Source organism: Neltuma alba, unplaced genomic scaffold (assembly GCF_004799145.2).
Source record: "Neltuma alba isolate B1F8T4 unplaced genomic scaffold, ASM479914v2 tig00012135_pilon, whole genome shotgun sequence".
NCBI classification, from domain to species: domain Eukaryota; kingdom Viridiplantae; phylum Streptophyta; class Magnoliopsida; order Fabales; family Fabaceae; genus Neltuma; species Neltuma alba.
The window spans coordinates 269,508-292,283 of NW_021636686.1; the positions used below are offsets into that span (position 1 = coordinate 269,508).

At 35.3% G+C, this 22,776-nt stretch overlaps 2 protein-coding genes across 3 annotated transcripts; both read left to right on the forward strand.

Moving 5' to 3' along the window:
* The first annotated feature begins 502 nt into the window (after nt 1-502).
* Nucleotides 503-5,543, forward strand: LOC114723387 (TMV resistance protein N-like). 2 transcript variants are annotated; one of them, XM_028909583.1, is made up of 5 exons: nt 503-1,020; nt 2,156-3,260; nt 3,521-3,797; nt 3,915-4,751; nt 4,994-5,543. In XM_028909583.1, exons 1-4 carry the CDS (start codon nt 539-541, stop codon nt 3,944-3,946), a joined length of 1,896 nt encoding a protein of 631 aa, XP_028765416.1. In that variant the 5' UTR covers nt 503-538; the 3' UTR covers nt 3,947-4,751; nt 4,994-5,543. The 2 variants fall into 2 exon arrangements, with proteins under 2 accessions (XP_028765416.1, XP_028765417.1); XM_028909584.1 differs by lacking the exon at nt 4,994-5,543 and adding an exon at nt 4,857-4,905.
* Nucleotides 5,544-11,667: 6,124 nt separating this feature from the next.
* Nucleotides 11,668-20,866, forward strand: LOC114723340 (TMV resistance protein N-like). The gene is made up of 9 exons (XM_028909536.1): nt 11,668-12,161; nt 13,098-13,679; nt 13,791-13,913; nt 16,876-17,953; nt 18,246-18,406; nt 18,488-18,524; nt 18,624-19,460; nt 19,797-20,194; nt 20,794-20,866. Exons 1-9 carry the CDS (start codon nt 11,668-11,670, stop codon nt 20,864-20,866), a joined length of 3,783 nt encoding a protein of 1,260 aa, XP_028765369.1.
* Nucleotides 20,867-22,776: the final 1,910 nt, after the last annotated feature.

A 22,776-nucleotide genomic window follows, 5' to 3' on the forward strand; every position in this document is an offset into this window, starting at 1 on the left:
TTTTTTCTCAAAAATAATCTTATTGCCGGGAGGAGTGTGTAAGAGAGATGATAAAGACATAAAAGAATGATGATTTCAGAAATGAGATAATAAATATAGTGAGTATTAAAAGAAGTAATTAATGGGAAGAAAAATAGAAAACTAACCAATAAAATTTGAGATATTTTGTAATTTTTCCTTATAAAGAGAGGTAAGATGGGGATAATAATTGTTTTTTATGAGAGGAAGATGGAGGGAGGATGGCAGAGGAGAAAGGATTTTCAAGGAAAAGAGAAAGTGATACAGTAGAAATTAATTAAAAGACGAGGCGCTATATTATAATTGACTGACTTCCGGCCCCCAAAAAAGATGAGATTGGTTTGCTTCCTGAAGTCAGGCTTTTTGTACTAAAACAGTCAAACTTGGGTGGCTAAAGAATGAATTAATTATAAAGCCACTTTCTCGTAGATACCATCGAATCGATACTCTATATCTTGTAAATTGCGATCCATGTAAGCGTGTTATTGCCCCTGCTGCCTGATTCCGTCCATAAGCGGCGATGGCTTCTTCTTCTTCTTCCGGTTCTCCCTGGACTTACGATGTGTTCTTGAGTTTCAGAGGCGAAGACACCCGTTACGGTTTCACTTCTCATCTTACTGAGGCTCTGAGACACTCAGGAATCCATTCTTTCATGGATGATTCAGGGATTGAGAGGGGAGAGAGGATCTCTGGCTCGATATTGCAAGCAATTGAAAGATCAGGAATTGCGTTACCAATTTTCACTCCGGCTTATGCTTCTTCCCATTATTGCCTGGATGAACTGGTGAAAATGATGGAGTGTCAAAGAACTCAAGCTCAAGTGGTCATGCCAATATTCCATGACGTGGAGCCGTCAGATGTTCGTAATCAGAGAGGCAGATACGGCGAAGCAATGGAACGACACGAGCAAAGGTTGGGAAGGGGCAGTGATCGGGTGATGCAGTGGAGGCAGGCACTTACCCAAGCTGCCAACATTTCCGGCTTTATTTCCTCGCCAAATCGGTAACATTCGAAACCAGCCCTCATTAGGACCAAAAAAAAAAAAAAAAAGGAAATGATGATGATTGCTCACACTCAAAATGCTTTCATATATACTCTTCTTGTGAGTAAAGAGAAAAACACATTTTTTTTGTCCTATTCATAGGGCACCAAGACAAATTTTTATATGCATGTACAATTTTACTTTTCATTTAATATTGTGTTGACTTTATTGATATAATGTATAATACATATTAAATAGAGATAACGAGGGACAATCGATAAGGAGAAAGACATATATTAAGGACCATCAGAATTAGAGAATCCCAAAATGCTCCTTCAAAATGGCTTAATTCCTATAAAGTTATAGACTTTTCTAAGATTAAGTTTTTTTGTGAAATGACCTAATTGTCCTCATTAAAAAAAAAAAAACCCTCCCTATCGCTGGTCGCTGGCGGCCTCCTCCGGCGTGCCAAAAACCAGAGCTTCAACACTGATTGCAGGGGAATTTCTTCGGTAAGGGTTGGTCAATGTTGAATTTGAAAACAAAAACTTTAGCAGTGAAGTAATCATTGATCCACCAATAATTTTTTTCCCTACTTGGATCCACAACACTTAAAGTCCAGAAATTGAAGTTTTAAGAGAGCAGTTGTCATTACTTGAGTTGTCATTATCATTTCGTATAACTAAAATTGTTATTTCTCAGAATGAAGTAGTTCTTGATCCACCAGTACTTGAAATTCTAAAAGCTAAAATTTAAGTGAGTAGTCATCACAATTTAAGTTATTTGTGTCACTACATAGAACTAAAAGTGAACTAATTATTGACACACTGAAACTTAAAATCCTAAAAACAGAATATTAAGCCAGTAATTGTCATTTTTTAAAAATTATTATTGTCATTTTCATATAATTAGAATTATCAACGTGACGCTGTAGTATCTTGTGATTCCATGATTGTGTGTGCCGAATATGTCCGTCCAATAAAAAATATATGTAGAGTTAAAATAGATTAATGTTGACTAAATTAGTCCATCTCTTCATTCTTAATGGTTCATTAAAATTATTCTATTTAAAAATAATCTTTTTGGTTTATTTCTAATAGCGATATTATATATGCGGCTGATTATTGTTTCACGGATATTTAATATTACTGACAGGAATCAACTTGGTCTGATTGAGGATATTGTTGGGGCTGTTTCAGAAAAATTAGACTCTGGACAATTGTTTATTGCTGACCATCCAGTGGGAGTGGAGTCACGAGTTCATGAACTGACAATGGAATGGTTAAAAGAGAGATCACCAAAACCTCTTACCATAGGTCTCTTTGGGATGGGAGGCGTTGGCAAAACCACTATTGCCAAAGCCATTTACAATAAAATTAGTCGTCAGTTTGGTGCAAGAAGTTTCCTTGCAAATATAAGAGAGAATTCAAAGCATGCTAGTGACCTAGTTAATTTGCAAAAGCAACTCATTTGTGATATCACCAAAACACAAGTTTTCAAGATACCTAATATTGATAGAGGGAAAAAAATAATCCAGGAAAGATTTCCCAACATAAAAGCATTTCTTGTGTTGGATGATGTGGATCGCATCAATCAACTAAAAGGATTGTGTGGGAGTCACAAATGGTTTTGTCCAGGGAGTGTAATAATCATAACAACTAGAGATCTGCGCTTGCTTCATTTTATTAAAGCTGGCTATAAGTATAGAGTGAGAGAAATGAATAAAATTGAGTCTCTTGAGCTTTTAAGTTGGCATGCTTTTGACCAAGCAACTCCATTAAAAGATTTGATTGAACTTTCCAAGGAAGTAGTTGATTATTGTGGGGGACTTCCACTTGCTCTTGAAATCCTTGGTTGTTGTTTGCGTGACAGAACAATTCAAGAGTGGAAGGCTGTATTGTCCAAACTACGAAGAATTCCTAACCAAGATATACATGCAAAGTTAAAAATAAGTTATGATGGATTGAACGATTATATGGAGAAGGATATTTTCCTCGATATATGTTGCTTCTTTGTCAATAAGAATAGGAACTATGTTACAAAGATATTAGATGGCTGCGGACTTCATGCAAAATATGGACTACAAATCCTCATAGAGCGAAGCCTCATAAAAGTTGGTAGGAATAAAAAGCTTGAAATGCATGATTTATTACAAGAAATGGGAAAAGAAATCATCCGTGGAAGCCCACCCAATGACCCTGAGAAACGCAGTAGATTATGGTTTCATGAAGATGTACTTGATGTCTTAGCAGCACATACGGTAAGGATTTTCTTGATATGCTGTTTTCTTTTGCACATTTTGATTTCAAGGGATGCTTTGTATTTTTCTTAAAAAAAGTTTGTGATCTTTCCTTTTTTTTTTGGCTCCATTATACAAGTTTCATCATCCTTTGTTATAGCGATCTTTTACATAAGAAGCAAGATTAAGATGTATCCATGCCATGTGTTGATTGGCTTTCTCTCAACAAATATCAAATGCTTCCCTTTCTCGTAACATTTTTTTCTCCCACTAATTTACAGGGAACTGAAGCTATTGAGGGTATATCTCTAAAGGTTCAAGGAAGTCATAGAGAGTGTCTCATTGATTCTGTGGCATTTAAGGAGATGAAGAAACTTAGATTGCTCCAACTAGATGATGTCAATCTTAAAGGAGATTATAAGCATCTTTCCAAAAAGCTAAGGTGGCTCTGTTGGCACAGATTTCCATTGAAATACATTCCAAGCAACTTTTGCCAAAAAGAATTAGTTGCTATTGACCTCAAATATAGCAGCCTCAGTAGTTTGGAAAGAGCCCCAGGTATATATATATTCGTTGTTACTTTTTACGAAGACAATCAACATCAATGATTATTATAATTCTTCTACGTACTATGAAGTTTCTAATTATTTATTTGAAACCTGCATGATTTTGCAGTTGCTGGAGATGCTGAAGACACTCAATCTTAGTTGTTCGTCTTGGTTGAGACAAACTCCTGATTTTACAAAATTACCAAGCCTTGAAAGGCTAGTGATGAAAGATTGTCCGAGCTTGATTTTAATTCATGAGAGCATTGGAGATCTAAAAAATCTTCTTCATGTGAACCTAAAAAATTGCAAGTGCCTCAGAAAACTTCCTAGAAGCGTCTACAAGTTGAAATCATTAAAAACTCTTATTCTTTCTGGTTGTTCATTGATTGACCATTTAGAGGAAGATTTTGAGCAGATGGAATCCATGACAATACTAAAGGCAGATAACACTGCCATAACAGTAGTACCCAAGTCATTAGCAAGATTGGAAGTGCTTAAGCATGGATATGTATGTTTCCCTGGCCTTGAAGGAAGAGCACAAGATATATTTCCTTCTCTCATATGGTCTTGGATGTCACCCACTGATATTCGCGAGTCCAGTAGTGAAGCATTTTTGCTGAGCATATCATCTCCATTTTTCTCAGTTGTACAGAATGGTAGCTTTCATGGCCTATCTCCATTTCCAAGCGATTTTGCCAAGCTTCGAGGTATGTGGGAGGGATGCCGATCACAGTCTCGATTCAATAGAGAAACGGAAAGAGGTTTGGATGCCTTGTATGGGACAAACTTTATGGAATTGGAATCCACGCCAAGCACATCAAAATTCTCATACATGGAAGCTCCTGTATCATCTGACTGTCATGATCGAGCTCACAATGCAACGCCAGCAGATTCCTCCAATTCCCTTTTAATTCAAATGGCAAAGAGCAGCAAAGTAGACATATTGAAAGACAAAATACTACAGGTTTGTCTCTGTTTTCTTTTCTACGACCATCATATTTGGAAACATGAATTTTGTGAGGTTCCTAACGCGTATTAATATTTCTTGCTTGCATGGAAAAATCTGTAGTTTCAATAAAGGGCGGTAATTACCTGACATGAGCCCTATTACTTCCCACAAGTCTAATGAGTATGCTAAAATAAAGGTAGTAGTTATAAGTACTTATGTACAAGATTTTGATTCCTGTGTGTTGATGCAATACATAGGGATGGAATAATGGTGGGGGGGATGATTCTTACCTACCTGGTGATCAGTATCCTGACTGGCTCATTTACAAGGGCAAAGGACACTCTGTAATTTTTAAGGTGCCTCAAGTCATAGGTTGTCATTTGAAAGCGATGCTTCTCAATGTTGTGTATTGTTCTTGCATGGATAACACAACGCCTCAATTTCTCCTGAATGTTCTGATCATTAACTACACGAAAGCTACTGTTGAACATCGTGAGGGAGACTGGGCAACTTTCCATGAAGATGTAGAATGGCAGAGTATCATATTCTAAGTGTTCAACCTGGTGATCTGGTGGAGCTTGTTTTAAGCATTGGGCCTCAATTTCCTGTCAAGATGATTGCAGCATACCTGATTTATGAAGGTTCTAAGAGTTGCAGGTTATTGAAATAATTGTTGCACAGCCTGATTTTGGTTTGTAATATAGCCTCGCTACTTCTGTCCTAGCTGCAACTTTCTATGCAGGGAACATGGCGATTACGCAGCTTTTTAAATAAGATAATGATACTTCAAGAGTCCAAATTTGAAAATGCCAATTGGTTCATGGAATTTCCCTAATCAGCAAATGACCTTGTTCATCAATTGGCACTTTCAAGTTTTAGGGTCATTAACTGGTATTATCTTGCTAAAATCTGTTGTGATATGTTGGATGATGTAGTGTGTTTTGAGTGTTTGTGTCTGAAGACTCTTAGATGAGTGAATTGGACTTTCAAAAAATTATTGTTGTCATTATGATGTCTTTTGACTGATAGAAACTTTCCATTCCAACTGTTATCTGAACATCAAGTCTCTTGATGCAGTGTGATTGTTGGAATTCTAGATTTTTCAATTTACAGACAAAACAATTTGAAGTCTTTCTTCTCACCAAAAACATGGAAAATAAAAACCGAGATTAAGAAGGAAATAATCAGTCAGCTTGCTAAATCTTCATCGGACAATCCATAGACCTTGCCCCACAAATTTCAAATAAAATTCAATTTAAATGCAAATGTAATTTTTTTATACTAATTTGTGAAACAGCTTCCTTGAATAACAATACCAAATAAGAGCCGATTGATTATGTAATCTGTACGTACTGTGTGAGGATTCAGAATCTCTTGCAGTAACATCCATTAAGATACAAGGAATTCTGATTGCTGTCAGAAAAATTGACAAATAATTTGCTAGCTGAATCATAACTGAGAAAATCACTTTCACTATCTCTGAAATTGAGCAAGCATATAAAGAAAATAAAAATGCGGAGATAAGAAATTCTACTATTGAATTTCTGCTTACAAAAGTCATTTCTGCCTAAAGGTGCCAGTTGAGATATGATACTCAACGAGACCACTGTTGAAGCTTTGATGGATGAAGAAATGGGGTGATTTCATATCTTCGGGGCCCTGTCAGGAAGATAAAAGAATAATGCAGGCGTCTTTATTTAGTTATAAAGGGGAATCTGAATTGGGGAAATTGCAAATAAAGACCCTCCAATATATAAAATAGCTATCAGGGACCCTGAATTTGTAAAATAGCTTCAAAGGACCCGGTCCCAAATTGCAAATATGAAATGATGGTAGAATGTCCAAAATGCCCTCTGCTTTTCTCTCTTTCTTCCTCTCCAGATCATCTTCTTCCCGACCTTGCCTCCTCATTTTCCTCTCACTCTTCGTTCTCTCTTTCCTCTCCAAGTTTCCTTCCCTCTCCTCACTCTTTTCCCAAAGTATATGGAACTCCCAATGTCTTTCGGTGGTCCTCTCCTCATTGTCATCCCCGTCACTTTCTTCTTATCTTGCTTACCTGCTCTTTCGTCAACAATGAAGCCTCTTCCATCATTCTCTCTGTTGCTGTGGAAGGAGAGGAGAGTCGGGAGTTTGAGGGAGAGTGACAGTCATTTGTAATGCTTGTAATGTTTGCTTGCAATGTGTGCGGTGATTGCTTGGTGCTGAGACAACGCCCAATAAATCTGGATTTTTATTCTTCATTTCTATTTTGATTTTCAGCTTGTGTTCGTAATTGAAAATAACGAGTTTGATAAGTTGTTGAAAATAACAAGTTGACAAGTTCTGATACCCAGTTCACGACAAGTTCAGTAATGCGAATAACAAGTTTAGCAAGGCGAATAACAACTTCTGATAAGCAATTCATAGAAATTCGAGTTTCTCTGTTAAAATGACAGCATTTTCAGATTTCTTTAGCAGATGACAAGTTCTGATACACAATTCATGACAAGTTCAGTAAGGCGAATGACAAGTTTAGTAAGGCGAATGACAACTTCTGATAAGCAATTCATAGAAATTTGAGTTTCTGTGTTAAAATGACAGGTTCCCAGTAGGTTTTCATACTTTTTCCTGTTAAAATGACTGGATTTCCACATTGATTTATCAAATGACAGGTTTATAATAGAAAATAACAAGTTTTCATAAGATTTTTATGCTTTTTTTTTACTGGAATTACAATTTGCACATTTCTGACAGCAACAACTTCTGATAAATACGAAATGACAAGTTCAGAATGAAAAATGACAAGTTAAGTATAGCAAATGACAAGTTCCCATAATGTTTTCATACATTTTCATACTTTTTCTGCTAAAATTACAATTTGCACATGTCTGACAGCACCCACTTCTGATAATTGCAAACAAGCTCTAAATTGTGAAAATCAAGTATGATGATTGTATTTCGGTGGGAAAAATCGATCAAGGTGTGGCATGTGAGGAACAAACGAGCCCTAAATACAGTGCTAAACGAATAAAGTTCTCGCTTTATATGTAGAATTTGATGGTTTCTTGTTCATATGATATGGCAATTTATATTTGGGATTTCATGGTTGAGGATGCACTTGTGAGTGGATATGATCATCGTAGTGCATTTGCCACTGGTGTTGATATGAGCATGCTTCTTGAGGGGCTTATGAGAGTTCTGGTGCTATAGTTTTATACATTAGGAGGAAATGAAAGGTGAAGTTGATGATGAAAGATGTTAATCAGAAGTGGCTGCTGTAAGAAATCTGAACATTGTTATTTCAGTAGAGAAATTTACATTTGTATGAAAACGTGATGGGAACTTGTCATTTTACATACTTAATTTGTCATTCGCTATTGTGGACTTGTCATTTATTGTTTATCAAAAGTGATTGCTATCAGCAATGTGCAAATTGTAATCCCACCAGAAAAAGTATGAAAATGTATGAAAACATTATGGGAATTTGTCACTTGCCATACTTAACTTGTCATTTTCCATTATGAACTTGTCATTTCGTGTTTATCAGAAGTTGTTGCTGTCAGAAATGTGCAAATTGTAATTCCAGCAAAAAAAAAAGCATAAAAATCTTATGAAAACTTGTTATTTTCTATTATAAACCTGTCATTTGATAAATCAATGTGGAAATCCAGTCATTTTAACAGGAAAAAGTATGAAAACCTACTGGGAACCTGTCATTTTAACACAGAAACTCAAATTTCTATGAATTGCTTATCAGAAGTTGTCATTCGCCTTACTAAACTTGTCATTCGCCTTACTGAACTTGTCATGAATTGTGTATCAGAACTTGTCATCTGCTAAAGAAATCTGAAAATGCTGTCATTTTAACAGAGAAACTCGAATTTCTATGAATTGCTTATCAGAAGTTGTTATTCGCCTTGCTAAACTTGTTATTCGCATTACTGAACTTGTTATGAACTGGGTATCAGAACTTGTCAACTTGTTATTTTCAACAACTTATCAAACTCGTTATTTTCAATTACGAACACAAGCTGAAAATCAAAATAGAAATGAAGAATAAAAATCCAGATTTATTGGGCGTTGTCTCAGCACCAAGCAATCACCGCACACATTGCAAGCAAACATTACAAGCATTACAAATGACTGTCACTCTCCCTCAAACTCCCGACTCTCCTCTCCTTCCACAGCAACAGAGAGAATGATGGAAGAGGCTTCATTGTTGACGAAAGAGCAGGTAAGCAAGATAAGAAGAAAGTGACGGGGATGACAATGAGGAGAGGACCACCGAAAGACATTGGGAGTTCCATATACTTTGGGAAAAGAGTGAGGAGAGGGAAGGAAACTTGGAGAGGAAAGAGAGAACGAAGAGTGAGAGGAAAATGAGGAGGCAAGGTCGGGAAGAAGATGATCTGGAGAGGAAGAAAGAGAGAAAAGCAGAGGGCATTTTGGACATTCTACTATCATTTCATATTTGCAATTTGGGACCGGGTCCTTTGAAGCTATTTTACAAATTCAGGGTCCCTGATAGCTATTTTATATATTGGAGGGTCTTTATTTGCAATTTCCCCATCTGAATTTATATTTGAAGATTATAATTAAACAATAACTAAAATTCCATTTTGGTCCCCCAAGATGACTCCTGTATCAAATAACTTCCTTGACAACTTTTTGTTTCGCTTTGCTGCTCCGATAGGTTGACTTTATTTCATTCTTTGTTCTGCAGAACCATTTACCCAGAACTTCAAAAAGATAATGTTAGAACAATTATTAATACCATTTTCAGTCCTTAAAATTTAACTTAATTTTTTATTTTGGTACTTAAAATTTGAAATATGGTTTTAGCTTTTGAAACTTTATGCCGAACCAAAAATCTCTAGACAAACCAAAATAAAGTCAAATTTTAGGGAACAAAATGATTGGTTTTAAATTTTATTAACCAAAATTACAGATATCAAATTTCAAAGACTAAAGATGATAACTCTTGGAACAAATATTACACGCAGGAATGGCCCATTCGTAAAAGGAGCAGAAAGATAGATGTGTATAGGATTTGCTCTCTGTTTTAGTTTCTGATGGATCACAAAGGCAACCACAGGCGTAATTAAAGTATGAGTTTACGTAAATTAACTAAAGTGTATCTTAATATCCTTCAGCAATATGAATTAAAAATTTGAAGTAAATGCCTCACTACCCATCGTATAATCATCCTAGAAAATTTTTCTTTGTTCTGTGATGTCTCTGCTCATGCAAATGTCTCTGCTCATGCAATGTTATGCTGGCACTATTTAATTGTCGTAGAAAGGAATTTGACAATTCATCAGCTTTAATTGGTAAATTGACGAGGAAGTTGCAGAACTTAATCAGGGGTCCTTGCAATAATAAAACTGCAAGGGAAGCGGTAAATCCGAAAAAGAACTTTATTGGGCTTGAAAATGCCAATTTTTTTTTTTGTAATATTGCTTTAGTCGCTAAAATTGGTTGGAGAATTTTGCAGGAACTGATCAGCTTTGAGTGAGAATATTGAAGGCAATAGCGAAAGATTTGGTAAGTTCTATTGAAGTGCCCAGACCTGGACCTTTTAATGGAGTTTTCCAACAGCCCTGCAGTCTAATATGAAAGTTCAAGGTGCCTCAGAAAATTGAGCTTTTCCTCCAGAGAATTCTTACAAATGCAATCCCAACATTCTAATTTCTCGAGAAAAGAGGAAGTAATGTCAAAGATGTAATGTTCAGTTTGCAATAACATCGCTGAAACTTATGAGCATCTTTTGTTTCCGTGAGATTATAAGTTGGGTTAAAATTAATGGAAATTGTTCATTTGTAGCTGCTAAAAATTGCAAAGTCGATGGAAGAATGTTCGGCTATGGATTTTACTAATCTTCATCTAAGATAGATCCCTTTGCAAACTTTATTGGATTCAGAATTTCAAATTGAGCGTGAGTTTGTGATAATGGATGATTGTTTTCTTAGTACCGTTTTATTTAGTATTTTCTTTGTCTCTTGTTTTTTCGATAGTGCTTTATGCGTTGGACTTGTGTTTCTACTTTCTACCGTTTCAATGATGCCCTATTTTTTATTTGCAAAAAAGTAAGTATTGCATGTGGCTCTGAGCTGGTTAGTGGCTAGCATTATGAATTCTTGCCCCTCTTTTATTTATTTCAACATCTTCATGTTAGAGGACAAGGAATAAGGGGCAGCAAACGACAAAAAGAAAAGAGAGTTGAAATTAAAAAATAAGGGGAAAAAAGGGGCAAAAGAAAAAGTTATAGATGATATTGAAAATGTACATTTCTTTTGAGTTCGAATTCGAAAAGTACATTCTTCAATATAGTTTTTTAAAAGGGGCCAAAAAAAAAAAGTTCACTCTCCATGAAGCTGTCGATCTAAGTCAAGTCAACAATTACCGAAAGAAACTACTTTATTAATAAAAAATATTTATTAGTAATTATAATGAGAGTGCCAATAGTCATATTCTCTTCCCTGTTCTGCAGATGGCTTTAAATAATTGTTTTATCATTTTTTGGTGTGAAAATGAATAAAAAAGAGAATTTAAATAAAAAAAATGAAGGGAAAAGGGGGACAAAAGAAAAAGTTGTAAATGATATTGAAAAAGTACATTTCTGGATATGATGCACTAAACAGAAAAAAAATTAACGATAATTAAATTAAGCAGTGTAATCATTCTGCCAGGGCAATCATGACCAATTTACCATCACCTCTAATTTGCTTTTTCCTCGTGGAGCGTCTTTTTCTACGGTCAGTCTTTTATCATCATGTATTTTTTCTTTCGTTGTTCCAATAAATAGAAAGAAAGATAATAAAACTATTGATCCCCCAAATTTGGGTTAATTATGAGGTCGCTTTCTCTCGTAGCTGGCATCTATTATATGTTGTGAAAAATGTGACCCCTTGAAGGGTTTTATTGCGCTGCTGTCTGATTCCGTCAATAAGCCATGGCGGCGGCTGCTGCTTCTTCTTCGTCTAATTCTTCCTGGACTTACCATGTGTACTTGAGTTTCAACGGCGAAGACACTCGTCGCGGTTTTACTTCTCATCTTTATAACGCTCTGAAGCAGAAAGGAATCCATGCTTTCATGGACGATACAGATATTGAAAAGGGAGATGATATCTCTGGTGAATCATTTTTGCGGGCAATTGAAGCATCACAAATTGTGTTAGTAATTTTCTCTCCTGCGTATGCTTCTTCCCAAGATTGTCTGGATGAGCTGGTGAAGATAATGGAGTGTCAAAGAAGGCTACCTCAGTTAGTTATCCCCATATTCTATTACGTAGATTGGTCCGAAGTTCGTCGTCAACGAGGCAGATATGGTGAAGCAATCGAGCAACACGAAAAAAGATTGGGAAGCGAGAGTGATGGGGTGATGCGGTGGAGGGAGGCACTCACCGCAGCTTCCGGCATTACCGGCTTTAGTTCTTCAGCATATCGGTAACATTCCCATACGGTCTCAAGAACTAGCCAAGTGAAATCTTCCCCAAATGCTCATTACAAACTAATTGGATTAACCGCTTTCTATTTCATAAATAATTCTATACTTTCTGGAACTATTTGGACATTTTTGCTCGCATAAATTCTTCATTTCTGTAACTCTTTGGAGACATGTTTACTTGGGACACGCTACTCGTTGCTTTGATATGGTCTTTTTTTGGGTTCATCCTAATTCAGCCTCGTCCTTCATGCTTGTGCTTGGGTATTTTTGAAAAATTGCCTTTTAGATCACTAAACTGCCTTTTTTTTTTTTTCAAGTTACAAGGCCAGCCCTGGCTTGAGAAGAAAGAAAGACTAGGACTAACTCCTAGTAAACACAATAACACCTAGCTAGCGTAATTGAAGATTCCTTAATTTGTTTTCCAAGAACATTCCTAAGAAACCGTTTGGCACAATCAGTATCAACACCATCTCAGTTGAGGCATGATGCCCCTTGTGAGCTAAAAAATCAGCACATCTGATCTAATAAGATCTCATCAGTTGCTATGATGCAATTCCATCCGGTTGTCTTATTGGCGTCCCCACGCCCAGGTCATCGTCTCATCTTTCCCCATTTCCCCTGCCATCAGAAGCGCGAGCTTCCTTCTTCGCGTCCATGCTCAAATCGGCGCCATCAGGGGTGTCTTCTTGTAGCTCAGTGCATGAAATGATTTCTTGAAAGTGGTAACTCATGCACGAGTTGGATACCATTTGTAACATCATGCTGCCAATACTTGCTCCTTAATTAGTCAAAAAATAATATACATATTTAATATGCAAATAGTCCATCTCTTATTCTTAATGGTCCAATAAAATTCTTATGTTTTAAAACAAGTTTGTAGGTTTATTTCTAATAATTATTCTTATTATTGTTTCACGGATGTTTAATATTGACAGGTCTGAAAGTGAGCTGGTTGAGAGAATTGTTGAGAGTGTTTTAAGAATGTTAGACATTGAAGAATTGTTTGTCGGTGAACATCCAGTGAGAATAGAGTCACAAGTTAATGAACTAAAAGTTGATGAATGGTTCAATTACGATGTGTTCTTGAATTTTAGAGGCGAAGACACTCGTCGCGGTTTCACTTCTTACCTTTATAACACTCTAAGACAGTCAGGAATCCACGCTTTCATGGACGATTCAGGGCTCGAAAGGGGAGAAGAGCTCTCTAGCTCATTAGTGCAAGCAATTGAAAGATCACAAATTGCTTTGGTAATTTTTTCTCCAGACTATGCTTCTTCCCGGTGGTGTCTGGATGAACTGGTGAAGATAATGGAGTGTAAAAAAGGTCTGGCTCAGGTGGTTATCCCTATCTTCTATGAAGTAGATCCGTCTGATGTTCGTCATCAACGAGACAGATATGGTAAAGCAATTGAACAACACGAAGAAAGATTGGGAAGCAAGGGTGATGGGGTGATGCGGTGGAGGGAGGCACTCACGGCAGCTGCCAACATTTCCGGCTTTAGTTCTTCAGCATATCGGTAACATTCTAATTAAACCAACTCTCATTTGGGCCAAAAAAAAAAAAAGAATTCTGTGCACGCACAATTTTTTTTTTACCATCCGTCTGATGTTCGTCATCAACGAGACAGATATGGTAAAGCAATTGAACAACACGAAGAAAGATTGGGAAGCGAGGGTGATGGGGTGATGCGGTGGAGGGAGGCACTCACGGCAGCTGCCAACATTTCCGGCTTTAGTTCTTCAGCATATCGGTAACATTCTAATTAAACCAACTCTCATTTGGGCCAAAAAAAAAAAAAAGAATTCTGTGCATGCTCAATTTTTTTTATTTTACCAGCAGTGCATGCACAAGATTTCATGAATATATAATAAAGACATAATATAAAACCCTAACAAATCATGCTATCTATTTATAAAATATAAATTATAAATAATATGACTCATTTTTCATATTCTCAAATATTAATATTAATTTGTTCATAATTTGACATGCTATAAATTATAAATTGATGATGAGATCATATCAATTTTTTTATTAATATATTAGGATGTTTCAATTTTTAACACAATGTTTACATAATATATATATATATATATATTTCATTTGAGCTTATCCAACAAGATCTTATAAGATATGAAACCAGTTTTATTTTTTGTCTTGACAAAGAGTTTAATTGATATCAGTTTTGATAATATTCATTGAGCAAAAAAAATTAATACGTGATATGCTGATCCTATGAATAAGGATCTTGGTGAAAAATAAAATTTCAAAATATGGGCAATTTTAGTTTTATTTTTTTAATGTTTTAAAATTTATATTTTTGCTATTTTGTTTTAATTTCTAAATAATTACAATCTTATAAACCTCTCCAATAAATATTATTCTCTTTGGGTCTTTCTAGCTAGTTTTCTCTTAATATTTTGTCATTAAGATATTATTATTATTATTATTATTATTATTATTATTATTATTATTATTATTTGGTTTCAGAAAGTAATAGAACATAACAGGGTGTCTCTGGATGTTGTTGGATTGAAGCTATGCGATACAAAACTGATTTTTATGTGATTGAATTGATTCATCTTGTTTGTTAAAGCATCTTAAAGCTGATTTTATTATTGATTTTACTGGTAGTAGTTATTATGCAGGATTGGAAATGTTACCTTCGTTAATTAATTTGTGAATATTAAAAAAATTAGTCAAATTTTTTAGGGAAAATGACAGATAAAGAAGTTTGAAAATGTGAAATGCCAATTTGGAAAGCTAAGGAAATGTAATTACAGATAGGGAAGTCCTTCCCAAATTGGAATTTTGAAATTCAGTAAAATGACAAAAATGCCCTTTGTCTATTTTTTTTTAAATCCCAGCCCCTCACCGGTGGATGGCGATCGGTAGCCACCGTCGGCGATTGGCCTCTAGCGGCCGCCGACCGCCTCTGGCCACCGGCACCGGCCACTAGTGTGGTGGCTGCTGGTGAAGGATTTTTGTAACAGCATTTTTTTTTTGAATGGGATAATATGGTTCAAAGTGACAGGGTGGGATTTGATCCCACAACCCCTTGGTCACTTGGGCCAACAAAAGGGAAGATGGCCATTGGGCCATCAAAGATTTCTTAATCTTATAATGCAAACAAAAATATAAGTTAACTCTTTTACTGTGACTCCAGCGCGTGACAATAATTTATCTGAGGATGACAAGTCTTAATTGAGAAATAACAAGTTTAAATTTGATATTAACAAAACAACTTTTTCTTATACATAACAGGTAGCAGCATATACATTAACTAAAAATGACCATAATTGATTTAAAAACGACACGTCTTTACTGAAAAATGACAAGTCTAAACTTGATACTAACAAGGCAACTTTTTCTTATACATAACAAGAAATAGCATGTACGTTAATTAAAAATGACCATAATTTATTTGAAAATAACATGTCTTTACTAGAAACAAGTGTTTAGAAGAAAACATTTTCTCTCTGGTGGCTTGTCATTGGTGGCTTCTGATGTGTTTGTTTTAGGTTTTCTCTCTGTTCCTATCATGAAACAAGTGTTTAGAAGAAAACATTTTCTCATTACTTTGTATTATTGAAAATAAATTCTCTTATTAATATTTTTATTATTTAAGGTGTACTAATAATTATTTTCTTCGGCCCCCAATTTTGTTTAATACAAGCAATTATAAACATTTTGAAAACAAGTTTCATACACAAAACAACGATAAAATTTATCTCTTTCATATTTTGAAATTTATATCAACAAACTTGCATTCACATATTTATTTCTAGTGTTTAATAGATTTTAATCATCAAAGTATGGCTCTCTCATCGTGAGAAATTAATTCTGATTCAATATTTATCTACATACATGCTTTTAGTAATAAATTGTACATATTAGACTACATTTGCTTGCCTAGTTAATTGTGATTCAGGTAATATAAATGAACCTACTCCTTCATCTTTATTTTAGAGTGGATCACCTACTTGTTGGATAATTGTAGCAGTGGTTATATATAACTGTATCGGTGGTTATGGCAAAGTTGATTTTAAGATAACTTTGATTTATTCTTTTGTTATATATAAAATTTGCTCCACAAAATTTATGAACATGTGGTCCACTTTCTTATTTGTATATTTATGTATAAATAAAGAGAAAGGGTCTCATTATGTGAAAAAAGAATTGGTCGATTGATTGTTGTAAATATATATGCTACCGAAGTCCAGCGTTTAGTTAAAGAGATCTATGCTATATCTTAATATAAAGGTTGATGAATGAGTATATTATAATGCCAACTGATATTATATTAATGAAGTAGATCTTACCGGTTGTATGCAGAAAATATCTAATCAACTAAACTTATGAAGTGAGATCACTCTATAACTCGTGCCGATAACGTTGTTGTGTGGTTGGGCGTGACAAAAAACTGAGCAATGTTAACACAGCTACAACAACCTGCATGTGCCATTGGCCTTCTTTTGAAGCCTTCTCCTATTCCGTTCCAGCAATTAATGGCCACTCATTCATCCACTACTTGAAAATTTTCCTCTGATGCATATAAATATTAGTAGCTAAATTGGTCCATCTCTTATTTTTAATGGTCCACTAAAATTCTTCTTTTTAAAAAATAAGTCTTGCTGTTTTTGTTTATGATAATGATATCACGGTATCTATGTGGCTAATTATATTGTTTCATTGATATTTAATATTCACAGGTCGGATAGTGAGATGATTCAGGCTATTGTTGAGAATGTTTCAAAAAGAGTAGACACTGGACAATTGGTTGTCGCTGAGCATCCGGTGGGAATAGAGTCACGAGTTCATGAATTGACAATTGAATGGTCACAAAAGAGATCCGAAAAACATCTTATCGTAGGCCTCTGGGGGATGGGAGGTGTGGGCAAAACAACTATTGCCAGAGCCATTTACAATACAATTGGCCGTAAGTTTAGAGCAAGAAGTTTTCTTGAAAATATAAGAGAAAAATCAGAACATACTAATGGCCAAATTAATTTGCAAAAGCAACTCATTTATGATATCATTAAAAATGAAGTTTTCAACATACCTGACATTAATAGAGGGAAAAAAATAATTCAAAAAAGATTTCCCAAAATAAAAGCATTTGTTGTATTGGATGATGTGGATAGTGTGGATCAACTAAAAGCATCATGTGGGAGTCTTGAATGGTTTTGTCCTGGGAGTGTGATATTCATAACAACTAGAGATCTCCGTTTACTTGATGCCATAAATGCTGACCATAAGTATCCAATGAGAGAAATGAATGGAATGGAGCCTCTGATGCTTTTCAGTTGGCACGCTTTTAAGCAAGCAAATCCTTCTGAAAGCTTCGTGGAATTATCTAAAGAGGTAGTTGATTATTGTGATGGACTTCCACTGGCTCTTGAAATCCTTGGTTCTTGTCTACGTGGAAGAACAATTGAACAATGGAATAATGCATTGTCCAAACTACATAGCATTCCTCATAAAGATTTACAAAAAAAGTTAAAAATAAGCTATGATGGATTGGATGATGACACACAGAGGGATATTTTTCTTGACATATGTTGCTTCTTTATCAAAAAGGACAGGAACTATGTTACACAGATTTTAGATGATTGTAAGCTTCATGCAAAAGATGGACTACAAATCCTCATAGAGCGAAGCCTTGTAAAAGTTGGGAGGAATAATAAGCTTGAAATGCATGATTTATTGCAAGAGATGGGGAAAGAAATTGTCCGTGAAAGCTCACCTAGAGATCCTAAGAAACGTAGTAGATTGTGGTTTGATGAAGATGTACTTGAAGTGTTAACACAACATATAGTAAGAATTTTCTTGATATACTATTTTCTTTTAATTTCCAAGTTTTGACATCAGGGAATATGCATTATATATTCTTTTCTAAAATATAATTATGATTTTCCTTTTTCATTGCTGCATTATATAATTCATAGCCTTTGTTATAGAAATCTTGTACATGAGAAGCAAGATATAAAGTTATAGACGTCTTATTTGTTAATTGGCTTTCTCTCAAAATTTATCAAATGTTTTCCTTGCTTATAACATTTTCCCCCCTACATATTTATAGGGAACCGAAGTTATTCAGGGTATATCTCTAAAGGCATCAGAAACCAGGAGAGAGCATCTCATTGATTCTGAGGCATTTAAGAAGATGACAGAACTTAGATTGCTCCAACTAGATTATGTAAATCTTAAAGGAGATTACAACCATCTTTCCAAAAAGCTCAGGTGGCTTTGTTGGCATGGATTTCCACTAAAATACACTCCAGATAACTTTTACCAAAAAAAATTAGTTGCTATTGACTTCAGATATAGCAACCTCAAAGTAGTTTGGATAAAGCCCCAGGTATTTATATTTGTTGTCATTACAATCGATATCATTGATAATATAATTTTTCTAGTATGAAATTTCTAATTCTTCATTTGAAACCTGTATTTTTTGTAGAAGTTGTCAATGTTGAAGACACTCCATCTCAGTCATTCTCCTTACTTGACACAAACTCCTGATTTTTCATACCTACCAAACCTTGAAAGGCTTGTGATGAAAGATTGTCGGAGCTTGATTTTAATTCACAAGAGCATTGGAGATCTTAAAAATCTTCTTCATGTGAATCTAAAAGATTGTAAGAGCCTCAAAGATCTTCCTAGAAGCATCTACAAGTTGAAATCTGTAAAAACTCTCATTCTTTCTGGCTGTTTTTTGATTGACCATCTAGAAGAAGATATTGAGCAGATGGAGTCCTTGACAACTCTTATGGCAGATAACACTGGCATAATAAAAGTACCCTTTTCATTAGCAAGATTGGAAGGGCTTAAGCATGGATATGTTTCTTTCCCTGGCCATGAAGGAAGAGCACAAGATATATTTCCTTCTCTCATATGGTCTTGGATGTCACCTGACAATATTCCCCACTCCCGTATTGAAGAATTTGTGCAAAGCATATCATCTATAGATATCTCAGTTAGACAGGATAGTGGCTTTTGTGGCCTATCTCCATTTCTGGGCGATCTTGTGAAGCTCCGAGGTATGTGGGAGCAATGTCGATCAAGGTTTCGATTTAATGAAAGAATGGCAAGACTTTTGGATGCCTTGTATGAGACAAATTTTGTAGGATTTGAATCAACTCGAGATATACCCCAGATCTCACATATGGAAGCTTCTCCGTCATGTGAGGTCCATGACCAAGTTCACATTGCAAGGCCAGCAGATTCCTTGAAATCTCTTTTAATTCAACTTGGAGTGTTAGACAAAGCAAACGTGTTGAAAGAGGAAATTTCTCAGGTTTGTCTCTTTTTTGTTTTTAAACTAATACAATATAATCCCTCTTTATCGATTTTATTCACCGAACTCATACAAGCAAATTCAAGTGAAATTAATCCAAAACAGATGCAACCAAGTCTTATTAAGCACCATAAACTTCACAATAACCTATGAAATGCTATTATGAAATGGAGGTTTGTCATAAACCCCATGAGCTTTGTGAAATTACCAACTATAGCTAGTGCGTGTTTCATGCGCTAATATAAGGATGAAAAGGCTCTACTAAATGTTTCTGATCCTCACTTTCTTTCCTTTTTTGGCTTCATTATTATTTGATTCCTGTGTTGATGCAAATAGGGATGGAAGTATGGTGGGTGGGATGATTCTCAACTGCCTGGTGACCAGTATCCCGACTGGTTCATCTTCAAGGGTGAAGGACGGTCGGTAATTTTGAAGGTGCCTCAAGTCATAGGTTGCCGCTTGAAAGCAATACTTCTCAATGTTGTGTATTGTTCTTGCATGGATAACACAATGCCTCAACTTCTCATGAGTGTTCTGATCATCAATCACACGAAGGCTACTGTTAATCAGCTCAAGGGAGACTCGGCAACTTTCCATGAAGATGGAGAATGGCACAGTATCATTTCAAGTTTTCAACCTGGTGATTGGGTTGAGCTTGTTTTAAGTATTGGGCCTCAATTTCCTGTGAAGATGATTGCAGCATACCTGATTTATGATGGTTCTAAGCCTCGCAGGTTATTGAAATCATCATTATCGCAAAAACTGATTTGGGCTTGCCATATAGCCCCGGTACTTCTGATATGCGCTGCAATTTTTAGAAAGGGAAAATGACAACTAAAACCTCTTTTTAAGCAAGATAATGATAGCAAAGGGCCCCAAAATTTAAGTCTGCCAATCCCCAGCCGTTTCAATTCTAGATTATTACAAGTCAGCTGGAGCATTTTGGTCCATAGAATTTTCCAAATCAATGAATGACCTTGCTCTTTAATAGGCATTTTCAAGGTTTAGGGTCATTAGTTGTTATTATATATCTTACTAAAATTGACCCTAGCTGTCATTTTCCCTTTTAAAATCTATCACGATATGCTGGACAGTGTGTGAACTGTGTTTGATGTCTGTATCTGAAGAGTCTTAGACGGGTGAATTGGACTTTCAAAACATTGTTATTGTTTTTAAATATCATTTGAATGTTAAAGGCTTTCCTTTTCGACAATGTGATCTCAAGATCAACTGTGTTTTTTTCCCTCTGACAGATCAACTCTCTTAATACAGTGTGAATGTTGGAAGTCCAGATTTTTCAATTTCCTTTTTTTGTTTTTTGGGGCCATAACAGAGTCAATTTCGAGAAACGTGTTTTGAACAACGCTTATCATCTTCAAAACAGGTTTTCCAGAAAAGCACAGTAGAATAAGAAACCTTGACCTTGGACCACAAATTCCAAATTAGTTTGAAAAGCACTTATCATTTTGAAAAAACTTATCATCTTCAGGATGACAAGCACGGTTCAATTAATAATGCAAATGTAATTTCTTATGCTAAACTGTGAAACAGCTGACAGCCGGATCACGGTATGACATTATTTACATTAATCAAAGTGTATCTTAATATCCTTCAGCAATGTAAATTAAAAATTTGAAGTAAATGCCTCACTACCCATCATATAAGTCTCCTAGTAAATTTTTCTCTTTGTTCTCTGATCGTGCAATGTTATGCGGGCACGATGCAATAAGCTTTGGCAGCAGGAAGCACTTTATTGGGCTGAAATTACCAATTTTTTTTCCCCTTCATATGACTACACTACAGAGGAGATGTCAAAATAAGTTTGTGAAGTTGAAGGCTGATGATGATAACTGGTTGGAGACAGAAGGGTTTTGCAAAGGCTTTTGAGGAATTTTAATGGAAGACTCTTCAACTCATCAAGTAGCAGAGATTTTTCAGAAGTTTTGGAAGGTGTGGATCAAAGCTGATGTTCATGAACGGGGAGGAACTCAGTTTCTTTTCAGATGGTTTTAACGTGAATTCAATTAATGATATTGATATGATGCTGATCCCAAAAGTGAAAAATCCCGTCAGGGTTAATGAGTTTTGATACATAAGCTTGCACAATTTCTCTCATAAAATCATTTCAAAAGTTATGACGAATAGGTCTAATCAGTGGTTATAATCAAGATAATATTATTGGTGTGCATGAAACTTTCCATTATTTGTGCAATAAGAGTGGTCTTCTAGAATTGGCTTTTGATCTTAGACATGAAGAAAGCCTATTATATTGTAGACTGTGAATGGGATTTCTTGTACCATATTCTGCTTAAAATCCGATTTGATGAGAAGTGGGCAGATGGACTTGTTTGGTACTTAAATTCTGTGAACATCAGTATAATGCTATCTGGTAACAGAGTATTGTGTTAATCCAAAAAGGGGTTTATGACAAGTAATCCATTTTCTCCGTACTTATTCCTTATATTTAGCTATATGCTTTCCTATGATGGACACAAAAGAGAGGATGATGACATCAGGGGAATTAAACTAGCGGGAAGATGCCCAGGTTTAACTCACTATTCATTTGCAGATGACTCTGTCTTTTGTCCCCAAGCTAAGATTGATGGCTGCTGTAATTTGAAACATATTTTTGATAACTACTATTAGGCTTCGGGCCAATTAATTAACGTGAATACGTTCTGTTTTTTTTTTTTTTTTTTTATACTGGATTTTGCCAAAAGAAGGAATTCATCAGCAGACTTTTGGAATTGATTTGGTGGATGCTCTGAGAAGCTCTGTGGGATTATAAGAACAAAAAAAGAACCAAAAAAAGAAAGAAAGCAATACATCTGGCTCTGGGCTTTCGCCTCTCTATCATTTATTTCAACATTTCGTGTTGGAGGAAAAGGAAAAGGAAAAATTGGCTAAAAATTGAATGGTAATTGTATATCATTTGCATGTAACGAATATTCAATTGCATATGTAATTAGTATCAGTAACATCAATATTACGCAATAACATAAGACCCATATGCAAGTAAGCATCTCTCATATACAAGTAAACATCCATCATATGTAATTAACATCGCTATTAAGCAATAACGTGCAATAAATATCCATATGCAAGTAGAGATCTATTATGTGCAAATGAATATCTGTCCATGCAAGTGAGTATTCGTATTACACAATAAATTATATGCAAGTGAGCATCCTTATTACATAATAAACTTATAAACAACTAGGGATCCCTCATGTGCAAGTAAACATCCATTATATCTAAGTGAGTATCCATTATATACAATTAGCATTCATGTTACACAATAAACTTATCTGCAAGT

What these genes read in the sequence shown, in the direction of transcription:
- LOC114723387 (XM_028909583.1), top strand. Translation starts at nt 539, where the DNA reads ATGGCTTCTTCTTCTTCTTCCGGTTCTCCCTGGACTTACGATGTGTTC. An exon ending in ATGTCTTAGCAGCACATACG is followed by an intron (nt 3,261 to 3,520) that starts GTAAGGATTTTC and finishes ACTAATTTACAG; the next exon opens with GGAACTGAAGCTATTGAGGG. An exon ending in TAGTTTGGAAAGAGCCCCAG is followed by an intron (nt 3,798 to 3,914) that starts GTATATATATAT and finishes ATGATTTTGCAG; the next exon opens with TTGCTGGAGATGCTGAAGAC.
- LOC114723340 (XM_028909536.1), top strand. Translation starts at nt 11,668, where the DNA reads ATGGCGGCGGCTGCTGCTTCTTCTTCGTCTAATTCTTCCTGGACTTAC. An exon ending in TTTAGTTCTTCAGCATATCG is followed by an intron (nt 13,914 to 16,875) that starts GTAACATTCTAA and finishes TAATATTCACAG; the next exon opens with GTCGGATAGTGAGATGATTC. An exon ending in TGAAAGAGGAAATTTCTCAG is followed by an intron (nt 19,461 to 19,796) that starts GTTTGTCTCTTT and finishes TGATGCAAATAG; the next exon opens with GGATGGAAGTATGGTGGGTG.